The sequence below is a fragment of the Mixophyes fleayi genome, chromosome 1 (genome assembly GCF_038048845.1).
Source record: "Mixophyes fleayi isolate aMixFle1 chromosome 1, aMixFle1.hap1, whole genome shotgun sequence".
Taxonomy (NCBI): Eukaryota; Metazoa; Chordata; class Amphibia; order Anura; family Limnodynastidae; genus Mixophyes; species Mixophyes fleayi.
The window spans coordinates 150,420,626-150,436,357 of record NC_134402.1 but is presented as its reverse complement, the minus strand read 5'-3'; the positions used below and the strand labels follow the sequence as shown (position 1 = coordinate 150,436,357).

The 15,732-nt window shown below is 36.5% G+C and overlaps 1 protein-coding gene across 2 annotated transcripts in view; it reads left to right on the top strand.

The window, feature by feature from the left end:
• The window catches only part of GRID2 (glutamate ionotropic receptor delta type subunit 2), a 959,624-nt gene that overhangs the window by 561,918 nt on the left and 381,974 nt on the right, over positions 1-15,732 (top strand). For both annotated transcript variants that reach the window (XM_075201703.1, XM_075201712.1), the window contains exon 6: positions 14,907-15,080. In XM_075201703.1, the coding sequence (XP_075057804.1) occupies positions 14,907-15,080 (174 nt within the window). The remainder of the gene's footprint in view (positions 1-14,906; positions 15,081-15,732) is intronic.

Here is a 15,732-nt window from a genome sequence, read left to right as displayed (position 1 = left end):
AGCAAATTACCACATGTAGACTATGTTCCACTGCAGTGTAACCAATAACTGTTACATTTGTATATCATTTTTATTCTGTTGTCTATTTTGATATATGTTTCTGCAAATGGACTATGGGTTACCATGTGGGGTGATTCCACTCAAAAATGAAAATTCAGTTTGGATAAAATATAAAAGTCCAGCAGTAACCCAGAAGTCCTGGGTGCATGCAAAACTGATCTACTGGCTCCTGTTCACTTCTGCTGACTCTCTGGATTGTCCTTAGTCCTATCAATCTTGTATTATTTTGGACAAGTTTTGTACACTTAAAACACAATGTAAGCAGGGGACTGCAGGAGCCAACAGAGTGGTGCCGAGCATACCCGAGACACTGTCATCGTGTAAGTAAATAGAAAGTCTGAAAAAAGGCAAAAAAAACAACTCCTCTCCACACTACTAGTAAAACAATCATAAAAATGAAATAATCTAGACTGAGTAAAATACTAACATACCTGTCACTAATATCAAGTGGCCCCCACATTAATGTTTATTTACAAGTCTAGAATATGTAGACCCACAGCACCAATGTCATTTCTTTTCTTTTTTGATTTAATTTGTAGTTTTGCAGTGCCATTTTCATTTTTGTAATTGTAGTGTCTATTACTGCTCTACAAATAAGTTTTAGTTTATAAGAATGTTAGAATAAAATTAAATAAAATAAATTAAAATATGTCATAGTATTTAATGTTAATATGATAGACATATTAATTAAATTCTTTATTACCCCTTATTCTCTCTTTCCTCTAATTTTGCCCCACTCCCTCTCTTCTCCCCTCCCACGCTCTCCCTTCTCCAACAATTTACTTATTGGCTCCACTCTGGCAGCACCAACCCATGCTGAAGCAACATACATCAGAGGCGTTTTTTTTTCTTTCACCTCTTCCCGGAATTGCAGTTGTGACCGCAGTATGAATGGTGCCGCAACACATAAAGGAGCCAGAAGGAGGTGAAACAAGAAGCAGCTAAAATAGCAACTCTGGAGTATGTTTCCAGAGTGAGTTATAGTCTATAAATGGGGAGTAGGGTTTTTACGGCATGAAAGAGCTGCCAGGGGCTCCAACTTTCACTATTGTCAGGTCATACTTTTAATATGTATCCTTTGCCTTGGGAGTCATTCACAAAATTCAAATTCTGATTCACAGAAATGCGATGATAAAAGATTGGTACCAATGTTCTAAGTTGTGAGGATTTACAACACTAGCGTCAGATGACAGCTATCAGAAACATTCACTGTGAGCATTCACAACAAACATATGGACATTAGTGTTTCAAGCACTCTCTTCCTGGTTAGAAAGTAATGATTCGCTAGATTAGGATCTCAGTATTTAGAATATGTGACATTTGTAGAAAGGAGTCAGTCATAAAAGTCTGACTTGCAGCTTGTGTTGTAAAACATGGATATTATATAAGCAAGTGTTTTATGCTTTTCTCATAATATTAGGATCAATTTATTTATAATATTTTTAATTTGTTGTGGGAATTCATTAATTGAAGTGGGAGCCTTGTTATCCACACCTCTTGTTATCCATGTTTTTTCTTTAGAGTATAGTAAGACCTGGAATTTTCATACACATGAATGACTACTATTGTAACTGCTGAGACCTAGTGAATAAAACAGGGGCATTACTTTATATCCTGTGGCAGAGTACAGAGAACAGTAGTTTCAATGTGTCATCTCTGTGTTTTCTGTAGGGTATAATAAGAGCTTGCACTGTCACTTCAATTACTGATCCTTCTTATCCTGGTTGCACCAAAGTTGTATCCGAGAATTTATTGGCAGACTACACACCTGACACAGGGAGTATCTTCCATTTAATCTTAGTTTTATAGTGTCATTTTATTTTCATTATTGTTGCCTCAGTAATTACTATTTTTATCTTATTTTGTACTCATGCTATGCTCGTGTAGTGAGTTTTTATAATTTCTTTTTCTTTTTAGCTATTAGACTTTAACTTCTCACCTAGCCATGCAGATAGCACTATATCTTCCCCGTTGTCAGCCTGGATAATGACGGGAGTGGACTTATATAATTGCTTCATGTGGAAAGGAGGAACCTAACAAGGGGAAATGTCAAACACACCATGATGTAACAGAAGTCATTAAATACCTTGGTTAACATGTATACTACCAAAATATCCTTATGTTAATTTAAAGGAAACCCATAATTAAAATATTATTTTTAAACTGTGTAAAACATTGACTTTCACTGTGATTTTTCATATCATATAAAGTGAGCTACAATCTAGAATTATTTATATTGATAAGTGTTCTTTAGTTTGTTTACGCTAGTTGTTTTAAATATACATGACCCATCTATTTTTAAGTAGTCAACTTATGCATTGCTGTACTTTAATTTTTTTGTCAAATTGTACTGAAAGGATGCATGATAAATAAAAAAATGCATCTTGTACTGAGAAAACCATTATCTATGGTACATTAAGGATTAATCGACCAGAGATGCAGAATATTACACTAGGTACAACAGATGTCAGGTGTTAGTTTGTTTCAGAAAATCTATATTTAATACTGAGCGTAAATGACAAATGAATGAAAGAACCCATCAATGTAACTTGGGACAAAATAAACCAGTTTAGTTCATTCACAAACCAAAGAAATTTAGTTGGTATAAGGTTTCAAATGATGTCTTGACAGTACATCAGCATTGTTTTTTTCTTCTGCACAGTAGAAAGGGACTTAACACATACCAAGCAAGGATTTTTGCTGTAAGATGATTATATACTTTTGTTTAAAACTGGCACTGATGTATTTCAATTATATTCTTTTGATTGCACTATGTGATAGAAATGAAAAAATATATTTTGGAGCTTCTGTTATGAACAAATTACATTTCACAAAGTGGGATTTAATGAAAAATCTTAGTGAAATACAGAATCCTGAATAAATATTGCTGAATGCACCTGAGGTTTCTATTCAGAGTTCAGGGGACTGAAATATCAGATCTATAAATTCACAGTGACCCACAGCCCACACCTTCAATCAGGGCCGGATTAAGGGAATGGAGGCCCCATTGGGGCCCCCCCCCTGTCATCCAAGCTGCCAGCCCCCCCCCCCCCCCTCCAGCACTTACCTCCTTCTCCGGCGCCCTGTACACTCTTTACTGAGGAGATCTCGTGAGACTGAGACTCACGAGATCTCCTCAGTAAGGAGACTACAGCACGCCGGGGAAGGACTGCAGTGAAAGTGCTCAGCAGCACTGATCGCGCCGGGGGCGCCCCCGCCCCTGACCGATCAATACTGCTGCTGAGCACTTTCAAGGGCCCCCTGGATGCCATTGGCCCCTTAGCTGTAGCCCAGTTAGCCCTATGGTTAATCCGGCCCTGCCTTCAATTAACATATGCATTAATATGGAAGGGTTGCAACCTAACTCTAACACAGTGGGGTAAATGTATCAAAGTCCGTTTTTTTCATCTCGCGGGAGATCGGCGTCTTTGCAGCTAAAATTTAAAGGGGCGATGGCTTGTAAAGGCAAGTTTGCCTTTACAAGCCATCGCCCCTTTAAATTTTAGCTGCAAAGACGCCGATCTCCCACGAGATGAAAAAACCCCAATTTATTTTTTTATTTGCAGAGCTTTTTCCATGCTTTTCAATAGCTCATTTATTTCATGTGCAATATATTTAGAAACAATTAAAGGAATAAGGCGATCTTTTAATAGGGCGATTTTGTAAATTGATATGTCATAAGTTTTCTCTGTTCTATACCTAGTACTGCAAACATTGGTAATTATGGTGTTTTTGTTTTGAGATTTGAAAAATGAGTGACTCCAATGGCTATTTCCCATTTGCCAATTTGAAACTTACTATGTAAATCTGCAACAAACAAATTTAAAAATCTTACTTTATTAGCTTTCTGTTTTAATTTCCAATTCAATGATTCTTTAAATTTGTGTGTCACAGTGCTAATCTCAATGTGCCACCGAAGATTAGACGTGATAGGTGAAAAGTCTTAAAAGGTAAATAGAAGTGAAAGATGCAATGGGAATTACAAGAAAATAGTTGAATTGAAAATTAGTAGAAATAGCTAATACTTAGTGTTTCGTCTATTTCACTATATTTAATACAGGTACAAAAAAAAATTGTGAGATAAGTATGTCAGCAGGTGTGTCATAGTGTATTCTCTTCATCTCTTTCCTTCTATAATAGATATATTACAAAGTGATTGATAGTCTGATGGTTGTTCGGGTAAGTTACACATTATTAAGTATCCTGTCAATGGTATAAGTTCATCAAGCATCCATATAGTTCATTTGGCAGTAATCACTCCCTCAATTGGAGGACAGCAGTCTCCCTGCAGGGCTCCTGTTGACAACAGTAGTAACAGTAACCGTATAAGAAATGTGAGATGCCCAAATGGTGATATTACTCTAAATTCTTTTATAAATTAAAATACATGTATGCACATACCAGAATTATTGGTAAAATGAGTCGGTCTTTTGTACTGTGGAGTAGTGTGGATACCAAAATGACCTTGTAATAAAGATGTTAGGTGATTTTTTCTTTTTCCAATTACCCTTTTTCATTGTATAACAGAAGCTGTTAAAAGCACATATGTTCAGATATAAATGAAAGGCTGTTAGTGCAGAAATTAAAACACATTTTAATAATTAATAAAATTAGAACATGTACAATAGATAAAATAGTTAATGGATTATTTCAGATAGCACTCCTTCATGAGATTGTTCTCCAGATGATCAAATCAAGTTCCTTTTTGCTCTTTAAAGATCTTGGTCTGTAGTACAGGGAGAAGGCAGCCAGGTTTCTTGCTGGCAATAGGTGTATCACAGGTTTTTGTACAGGTGCCTCCTGGGTGTTTTCATTTACCCATGATTAGCTTAAATACCTTTGTGTGAACATACAGATTTACAATCTATTCACTTGTATTTCTGAATCTTATATATATATATATATATATATATACACATACACACACTATTTGACCCTGGCTGTTGATTATTGAATTTTCAATCGGACCCGTTGCCAGAGGTGTATAAAATCAAGCACCTAGCCATGCATTCTCCATTTGCAAACATTTGTGATTCAAAATGGGTCATTCTGAAGAGCTCAGTGACTCCAAGCGTGGTACTGTGATAAGATGCCATCTTTGCAATAAGACAGTTCGTGAAATGTCATACTTGCTGGATATTACATGGTCAACTGTAAGTGATATTATTAAAAAGTGGAAGCATTTAGGAACAAATGCAACTCAGCCACGATAGGGAAGACCATGTAAAATCATAGAACGGGGTCAATGACTGCTAAGGCGCATAGTGCTTAAAAGTTTCCAACGCACTGCTGATTCCATAACTGAAGAAATTCCACTTGCATTAATGTAAGCACAAGAACTGTATGGCGGGAGCTTAATGGAATGGGTTTCCATGGCCGAGCAGCTGCATGCAAGCCTCACATCACCAAGACCAGTGCCAAGCGTCGGATGGAGTGGTGTAAAGCACACCGACACTGGACTGTGGAGCAGTTGAAAAGTGTCTGGGCAGTCAGGTGGGAAAGTCTGGGTTTGTCGAATACCAGGAGAACTTTACCTGCCTGACTGTATTATGCCAACTGTGAAATTTGGTGCAGGAGGTATATTGGTATGAAACAGTTTTTTAGGGATTGGGCTAGGTCCGTTATATCCAGGGAAGGGAAATCTTATTGCTTCAGCATACCAAGTCATTTTGCACAATGCTATGTATTCAACTTTGTGACATCAGTTTGGGTACGGCCATTTTCTCCAACATGACTGTGCCCCAGTGCACAAAGCAAGGATTACAAAGACATGGTTAGGTGAGTTTGGTGTGGAAGAACTTGACTGGCCCGCACAGAGCCCTGACCTCAACCCCATTGAACACCTTTGGGATGAACTGGAACAGAGATTGCTAGCCAGGCCTTCTCGTCCAACAACAGTGCCTGATCTCAGAAATGCTCTACAGAGTGAATGGGCACAAATTCCCACAAAAACACTCTTATGGAAAGCCCTCCAAGAAGAGTGGAAGCTGTTATCGCTGCAAAAGGGGGAACCAACTTATATTAAAGTATATGTGTTTGAATGTAATGTCATTACAGTCCCTGTTGGTGTAATGGTCAAGTGTCCGTATATATGTCCATATATTTTATATATATATATATATATATATATATATATATATATATATATATATATATATTTATACAGTATATACAGTGGTTGAAGTGGGGGTGTATACGGTGGTATGCCATACCGCCACTTCTCCTACTGCCTGCATTGTAAAACTATGAAATTCCTTTTACTTACATTCCCATTAGGTTTCCATACTGCCACATCTAAATTTCCACTTCAACCACTGAGTATATATATATATATATATATATATATAATCTATCTCATATCTCTATAATCTATCTATCTCCCTCTCTCTCTTTCTCTCACTCACACATATCTATATAAGCTATCTCTCTACTTATCTATCCAGCTATCGCTCTGTGAATGTGTATATATATATATATATATATATATATATATATATATATATATCTCTATATAAATATATATGCACCCAACTGGCACACCTGGGCTTGACTTGATTTTAGCTGGCACACTGATAGAAATAGGTATCCAACCCCTAATCTAGACCATCTAGACCCAATGGGCAGTACAGTGGCCTGTTGGCTAGCACTTCTGCCTTACAGCACTGGGGTCATGAGTTTGATTCCCGACCATGGCCTTATCTGTGAGGAGTTTTTATGTTCTCCGCTTGTTTTGGTGGGTTTCCTCCGGGTGCTCCAGGTTTCCTCCCACACTCCAATTAACATACTAGTAGGTTAATTGGCTGCTATCTAAATTGTCCCTAGTCTGTGTGTGTGTGTGTGTGTGTATGTTAGGGAATTTAGACTGTAATCTTCAATGGGGCAGAGACTGATGTGAATAAGTTATCTGTACAGCGCTGCGGAATTAGTGGCGCTATATAAAAACCTGATGATGATGAGTGGTGAAATCCAAGGTGAATTGCGGAGTATATTCATTAACTTTAGTAAATGAAGGCAATGTCTCACTTATATATAAGTGATAATATATAAGATATAATTAATAGTGGTCATACATAAACATATTCTATATGAACAAAATATCCATACAAAGGAGGGGACAACAAGAATAAAAACGATAATGAAAATAAAATAAATAAAAGGAAAGAGAGAGAGATCATTAGTTAATGAAAAGGGCTATTTCAAATGCTTCACTCAAGCCTGAAGGTGCTATTGTGCCTGATTTAAAAATGCAATATATTTCTCTATATGTGAGTTTGTTTGCCAAGTCATCACCTCTTTTACCCAGTACCATGTGTTCAATTGCCTTAAACCTTAGTCCACTAGAGTCACCATTATGGTGTTTACACCGAATGAATTTCAGATTTATTTTTAATAGCTCTCACATGTTCTTGTGTTCTTAATTTGAGGGCTCTCTTTGTTTTTCCTACATATTTTAAATGACAAGGACATTCTAATAAGTATACCACCGACGGGGTTCGACAGTTCATTAGATTATAAATTCTGAAGTTATTAATATTTGAATAGTGGGAAAAGGTTTTATTGGAAGAATGTACCAAGTTACACATATTGCAATTAGAGTATCTAAAAAATCCATTAGAACTCTTAGTCAGAAAGGTTTCTTTCTCATCATGTGTCATATTTAGCATACTTGGTGCTATCAGGGTTTTTAAATTCTTTGTTTATTTTGAAATATAATTATTTATATAAATTCTTCTTCATTAAATTAATTTTTACTACCTTCTGTTATTAAATATAATTTATATATATATATATATATATATATACATCTTCAGCCTGTTATTAGAGGCCATTCATGACATTTAGAGACACCTGCTTTCTTTAATTCTATTTCTATATATTCCTACTTCTGCGTTTCATTTCCAAATCTCCTAATGTTCCATGCCTGCAGATGTCTCTCTGTTTTACAAAAGGGATTTCCAGTAGTCTGGTTAAGTTTTTTAGTAGAATGAGCAGCTTATTGCCACTAATGATATTCAGTGACATGGATATGGGCCAGGAAGTGCTTCAGTACTAAATCCTATTTCAATTTCCCATTTACAAAAAAGCCTGTACTAAGTGTGTCAAAGTGCAAAGGGCATTTTTCATGTTAGCAGAGCTGAATGTGTATATAAATAGCCCCAATGGCATTATTCAGGTACAATGAAACCTATTAAGCGGCAGTGTGCTGGTGCTGCACTTAGTAAACACCCTTACAAATGTTCATGCTTAGTAAAAGTTGGATTTCTTCTTCCCCAACACTAATAACCTCTTGGTCCTTTTCCAGTTAGAATCTTGCACTACTCACTCAGCTGAAACCAATCTTGCTAAAGTAACTAATGACCTTCATATTAGTAATTCCCAAGGCCACTGCTCAGTTCTCAACCTCTTTGGTCTTTCAGCAGTTTTTGATACGGTCTTTACTCTACTTTCCATCTGGCAATATTGATTTAAGACAGCACATGGTCCTGGTTTATGGCTTTTGTGCCTCATTATATCTTAGTGCTTCTATATCTAACTTTCCTTCTTCATCTGTCAACCTAGAGTGGAATAAATGCCCTATATAAAAATGCAGTCATCTGTGCAACTTTCCTCTCTCGATATCAGGATATCAATGGTCTGCCAGGTTTAACTGTGCTGCAAAGTAGCAAATACAGTTAACTGTATTACCACTAATTAGCTATTGGTGTTGCCTACAGTTCTCATGTCTCATGTCTCAACAACAGTGCATACATTGCAGATCTCTTCCTAGTTAAACAATACAATAAAAAAGTCGCCACAATACAAAAAAATCATACAAAGACAAATCATTCATAGAGACAGGACAAGGCCAAAAAAGGTTGAAGGTGTAGATATGAGGCAGAGGGTAGGGGAGGATACAATCAACTTGTGAAATCAACTCAAGCTCATGAGAGCTTACAATTAATATGTAATGTTGTCAATGAGGTCAGGTTTAAAAACCAATGGTCTATGGCATGGACTAAGTTGTCTTTAAATCGATTGCCATTTTGTCAAAGTCGTTGAATGTCAGAGATTTGCTACAATCGTAGATTTTACTGTGTCTATTTAGCATTTTCCACTTCATTTTTTGTTTGGGATCTATTAACTAATTGATGTATAATAAACCTAATACATATTATTTTCATTGTATAGACAAATAAAATCGAATTAATTTTAATTTGTTCTGACTTTTGTGCTGATTTGCTAATTTGAGCAAATATCATATGACCATGAGAAATATCAGCTATATCAGCAAATATAATTTAGCACTGAATTTTTGGCACATTTACTTAGTGAAATAAGTAATTTACATCAATTAATTAGTTTAGCTCAGTTTCAGCCAGTCAAAAAAACAGCACTGATTTCAGAAGCAAACACATATCGGTCAGATTAAACTTTTGTTTTCTAATATTTTCCCTTGAAAACAGTGAGCAATGATGTGGCATCAAGGTGTCATCAGTGACTGGGTCACTCCTTGAGACTAGTACCATTTTTGATGCTGAGCAAGCCTGGATTTACATTTTTGCGCCTACTAAGTGCCTTTTTCTGTCACATCACTGCCACCCCTACTGCTGTAGATCACCATGGCTCCCCCACTGCAATCAATTCATCTATATAAAATAAATCAATTGAAGTAATTTAGTCCTATAATCAAATATTAATATATAGTATACAATAAAAAAAACAAAACAATAACGTGCAAAAGGAGCAGAATGCTGACCCTGCAAATCTAGGCCTGATCCTGACACTTATCATTAAAGAGGAAACAATGGAGGTAATTTATTAAGAGTAAAACAGCATAGATGCAGGGAGAATCCTCTTTGGCTAAGTCATGCACCTCAATTTGCAGTGGTGCACTTAGATTTCCACCAAAGTGAAAGGGCTTGCACATACTAGGGGCATTCTCAGGGCCGGATTAACCCGAGGTCTAACTGGGCTAGATCCCAGGAGCCTCAGGCATCTGGGGGGCCCATCGGCATTCATCGGCTCTGGCTATCGTGTCATGGAAAATGGCAGGCAGCTAACAGTAAATGTTATGCTGTTAGCTGCTTGCTGTCACTGTAGTGCTTCCGCAGTGCACAGTGCGCCCCTTACTGAGGAGTCATAGTCTCACTCTCAGGAGATCTCCTAAGTAAGGAGCTTACTGCTCGCCGTGAAAGCACTACAGGGATCGACAGAAGAACGGAAGGAGGTAAGCGCTCGAGGGATGGGGTCTCAATGGGGGGTTCACAGTACCCTTAGCCCGAGGACCTCTATTCCCTAATTCCAGCCCTGGCTATTCTATGCATGTGGAAGTGTGCGTATTCATATTCACTACTGAGAAGAAACTATTAACTTTCTCACCTGCAGCTGCATCTGGTGGAGATTAGACTTTAAACAGCCAAAATGCTACTTGTAATCAAGACAGCCCTGAAGCCCCGTCATGACTGTTTGAAAAAAAAATATGAGACTAAATCAAGTAGTACTTTAGGAGAAAAACAGAAAAACTTATTTAATGAATGGACCCATTTTTCTAATTTACAGCACTATGTAAACAAGGTCCAGAGTTTCCTCTCCCATAAGTGCAGAGTTTTAAATGCTAAAAACCTGTGAAGATCTTTTGTCTGAACTGGGGGTGTACAGCAATTTACACAGATGACTTAGACTTCTACCAAACTCATGGGTTTGCAGAAACAAAACAGCTGCGTTTACAGATTATCAGAATTTGCACTAGCTGATGGGAGCAGTTGGGTGGAGTAAAAGTGTAACTTGCTAAGTACGGTGTAGGTGCAAAGGCGTGCCTAGTTTTGGTGAGCAGTGCATAAACAGAATTTCATATGGAGAGCGAGATTATGGGAATAGTAAAGTGGCGGAAAGAGCACATATTTTAATGATGCTCCTTGTTGTCTGGTGAGGTGCACAGTAATACACTCTTTAAAAAAATTGATATATTGTTTGTGATGTCCTATGTGTCCACATATTATAGTAAGCTGCAGAGAGCGGTCATTGTTATGGCCCCATCTGTACTTTGCAGTATTGTCAGGAAGTAGTTATGTCAGCCAATTACATACAGTGGGGGATGGGGAAGCCATGTGACTTAATGTAATTTGTGAATACTATTACTTCATTCATACATATGTGAAACATATTAGATTCTATTTGTATAACAATCCAACATATATGTATGCTTCATTTACTGTATATATGAATGTACTGCTTATTTGTTGGTTATTGATTGGATGCTGCTGACCACTATTGTTATATCTTAAATTATAAGTGAGACATTGACTTCATTTACTAAAGCTAACGAATGTACTCCGCACATCACCTTGGTTTTCACCATTTGGTCTAGATGCTCTAGATCAGGGGTTGGTTACTTTTTTCTATCAATGTGCTGGCCCAAATCTAGTCAAGCCCAGGTGTGCCAGTTGGGTATATATATATATATATATATATATATATATATATATATATATATATATAATTATATATAAATAATTGTGTCACTATGCCACATAGCTGTGCCCCCAATTCATAGTATGCCGCATAGTTGTCTCCTCTGGTCATAGTATGCCACATGATTGTCCCCCATAGTCATAGTATGCCGCATAGTTGTCCCCCTTAGTCATAGTATGCCACAGTTGTCCCCCCTAGTCATAGTATGCCACATAGTTGTCCCCCTTAGTCATAGTATGTCACATAGTTGTCCCCCCTAGTCATAATATGCCACATAGTTGTCCCCCTTAGTCATAGTATGTCACATAGTTGTCCCCCCTATTCATAGTATGCCACATAATTGTTCCCCTATTCATAGTATGCCCGTCATTGGTTGCTTTAGTGAGACAGCTGCAGTGCCAGCGTGCAAAACAGAAGTGCTTTGCATGCCGGGGGTTGCTGACCCCTGCTCTAGATTGTCCTTCATGGTGCACACCTACATTCCACTGTCAGTGGACACCTCCGCCATCTAAAAGTGGGCCTAGGTTTGCAAAGAGTTGGAAAAATCTGAAGACGTGCATTGTGTAAAAAATGTAAATGTCACATCAAGTGCAATCTCTTACTATTTTAGTACCATCCCTTTCATTAATTTATATTTGTTCAATTTTGTAATAAAATACTGCTGTAGCCTACTTTATAGTTTAAATTAATCATGACAGTTAAGGGACACTGGGGTCTTCTTTTTTTTTTACAGTGACACTTTTGTTTGTTTAATGATCTGTTTTTACATTGGGAAAGAAATAACTTCTTCACCAAAGTGCAACTGAAGTTACAAAATGTAGTAGATTCATACTAGCGGATGAGACCCAATCTCTTCTAAATTCAAAAGGGGTTTATTTGGAGTGGAAGTGACTGCATCATAGGAACACTCTAAAAAATGTGCCTTCCCACCCTTTTTTCTTATTTAAAAAATGAGATCTCATGAGATGTCATGTTTACACTGCAAAACTGGTAGACACACTCTGTACCTACTCAATCAGCTGGTGCACACTTTTACTGTGCCACAAATGCCACCACGGTGGCTAAGTGGTTAGCACTTCTGCCTCACAGCGCTGGGGTCATGAGTTCAATTACCGACCATGGCCTTATCTGTGAAGAGTTTGTATGTTCTCCCAGTGTTTGCGTGGGTTTTCTCCGGGTGCTCCGGTTTCCTCCCACACTCTAAAAACATACTGGTAGGTTAATTAGCTGCTATCAAAAATTTATCCTAGTCTCTCTGTCTCTCTGTCTGTGTGTGTATATTAGGGAATTTAGACTGTAAGCTCCAATGGGGCAGGGACTGATGTGAATGAGTTCTCTGTACAGCACTGCGGATTTAGTGGCGCTATATAAATAAATGGTGATGATGATGATGATGATGATATTGCTCCATAGACCCATGAGACTTGGCAAAACTCTGGGTCCATTTGCGCATATTGAGGCATTCAGCTCTATTACACAGGATTATGTGCTTGGCATAGTCAATTTTGGTGCTTCATAAATCACTCCCATGATTTATTTAGTGACACAATTATTCGGTTATGGTTAGCTGGTAATTATTATTATTATAATTATTTATTTATTGTAACAGTATTGACGTCATACAATGTCAATGCAAAGTATGCAAAAATGTAGCATAGATGTTTTTAAATGTATTTTGTTAATTTTCATTATTTATTTTGTAATACCATTGTGAATGTATAGCATTCTGTGACTACCAAATGCTCCACTGATTCAATACGTTTTTTATTTCATTTTCACTTTGCTTCATTTTCATAGGTTGTGTGTTAACAAATCACAAGTATTGTATAGGATTCACATAGGTCTAATTTGAAATTGTGTTGATAAGGCCTTGCACTATAAATTAGCATGACTTTTGCGATTTTTATGTTTGTGTAACTGATTTTTGTCATGGATGTTTTGTAGAACATGTTTCATAATATATAATAATGTCCTGGGAACTGTTGGCAATGCTTGGCACTGCTTGAAATTACTGGGGATCATATTTTGAGCACTAATAAGTTAATACTGGACCCTATTGTGGATAGTATTCTAGGGAGTATTGCTGGGCACTACTAGAGAAAATTTTATTGGCATCGCTGAGTAATGCTAAGAACTGAAAAATTGGGGTTAATAATGGAGATAATATTCTGAACAGTGTTGGCCTCTACTAAGAATAATGTTTGTTACCATTATTGGTTGATGTTGAACCTTACTGGGAACATTTTGTGGCACTGATGGACAGGGAACAGTTTTTGGTATTGCTAAAAATAGTTTTCTGAGTAATGTTGGGTACTAAAGAATATATTATTGGGGGCATTACTTAGTGCCCCCAATTAGTGACATTTTCTTGTCTCTGTAATGTTTGGCTTTACTAGAGACTAGAGCCAATATTGTATGGAATGCTAGACAATAAAGATGATAGTATTGGGGACCATGCAATACTATCGACAAAAAAAAAACGTTTGTCACTGTTTGGGACCACTAGGAAACTGGGGATGATATTGTGGACAGAGTTAGAACATGCTCATAATCACTTTGAATAATAATGTAGTGCTGATGAATACTGACTGCCACTACTTTTGATATCCACTTAAAAAACATGTGTAAAACATTTTTTTATCACTTTAACTTCAGATGAGCTGGTATGGTTTGTTTGCCAGGACTGCTATTAGTCCAGTCCTGAAAGCAACAATAAAAAAATAATTACATTTCTCTGGGGTAATATTAGAGTGTAATTATTCTTCTAATAATGTCTTAGTTAATATATATAGTTCTAACAGACTGCAAGAGGGATAAAATTAATTCAGAAACTGTCCATTAAAGATTTTACTATGATTAATTCATCCTTCTCTATATCAATAGTTTACACATTGTTCTGGGTAATTGTTTTACCTTGTAAGTTCTTGGATGTAATTTGTTACTATAATATGCTTTTCATTTTGTTTCAGAACATAATGAGGACATAATTTGTAATATATGTAAACAGACAGTCTTTGTTCCATTTTATATGCTGTTTTGCATTTTTCAAGACCTATCTGGATGTCATGTTCTTTACTGTATTTTTTATAATATGTTAATATTTAAATATATTTCCTCATGCTATTGACCTATTTTTATATATGCACTTTACACTTGAAAAGGCAAAGAAAAAATATGTTGTAGTCCGATGACGGTAATCCCAAGAGATGCTTTAAATCTTTATGCCAATAGTACTCTATTAGAGAGAGTAAACAAGATTAGCCATGTATATTACATGTATACTTTATGATTTAATCAGAGGAATTTGTTATTATGGATGAGTTGCTTTGTTTATATTTGCATACATTGTAATATAAATTCTAAGTTTTCTAATATTTTCCATTTCTATTTCACAGGAGATAAATGATCTGGATGTACAGGACCTAGTCAGAAGGTCGATCGGAAGGTTAACAATTATTCGGCAGACCTTTCCAGTGCCCCATAATATGAGTCAACGCTGTTTCCCTGGCAACCACCGAATATCTACTTCACTTTGTGACCCAAAGGACCCATATTCCCAAAGCATGGAGGTATAAGATTTAACACAATCTTCTGTTCACATGTTCATTAAAAATGTCCATGTAAGATATATACATTGCATGTATAGAATGTGGTTCCACCGACTTGATGGCAAAAAATCAGGACCTCCTAAAAAAAAATCAATGCTTACTAGGATAAGTATAATATACATTGTCACTGGAGAAGTAATACATTTTGTTATGATAATTAACATATAGCTCCAAAAGATTAGACATACACAGTGTTTAAGTTAGGAAACAAATTATTTTTTTTTTCAATTCATTTGATAATGTAAAAAAACAACTGTACTTTCTTACGAGTAAAGCAAATAGAAACAATTGCAGTAATTATGAAGCTGCTCTACATTTTGTACAGAAATATCAATTTTTCAGATTAAAAAAGAATTTTGTTTTCAACAACAGCTGTTTTAGTGGGTTGCTGAATACATTTTAATTAGCCCTGCACAAACTGGGGAATTGGAATCAGCGCAAAGTTTATATCAAACTGTGTTCTAATTATGAGTGCATGATTTTTTTTCTGCCTGAACAGGGTACAGTAATGTTGAACATTTGCATACATGAACAATATAAGCTGTGCGGACAATACAGGGCTAGGTCTACCATGAGTGCATAAAAACACTTTTTAGACATATATTTAATGTTT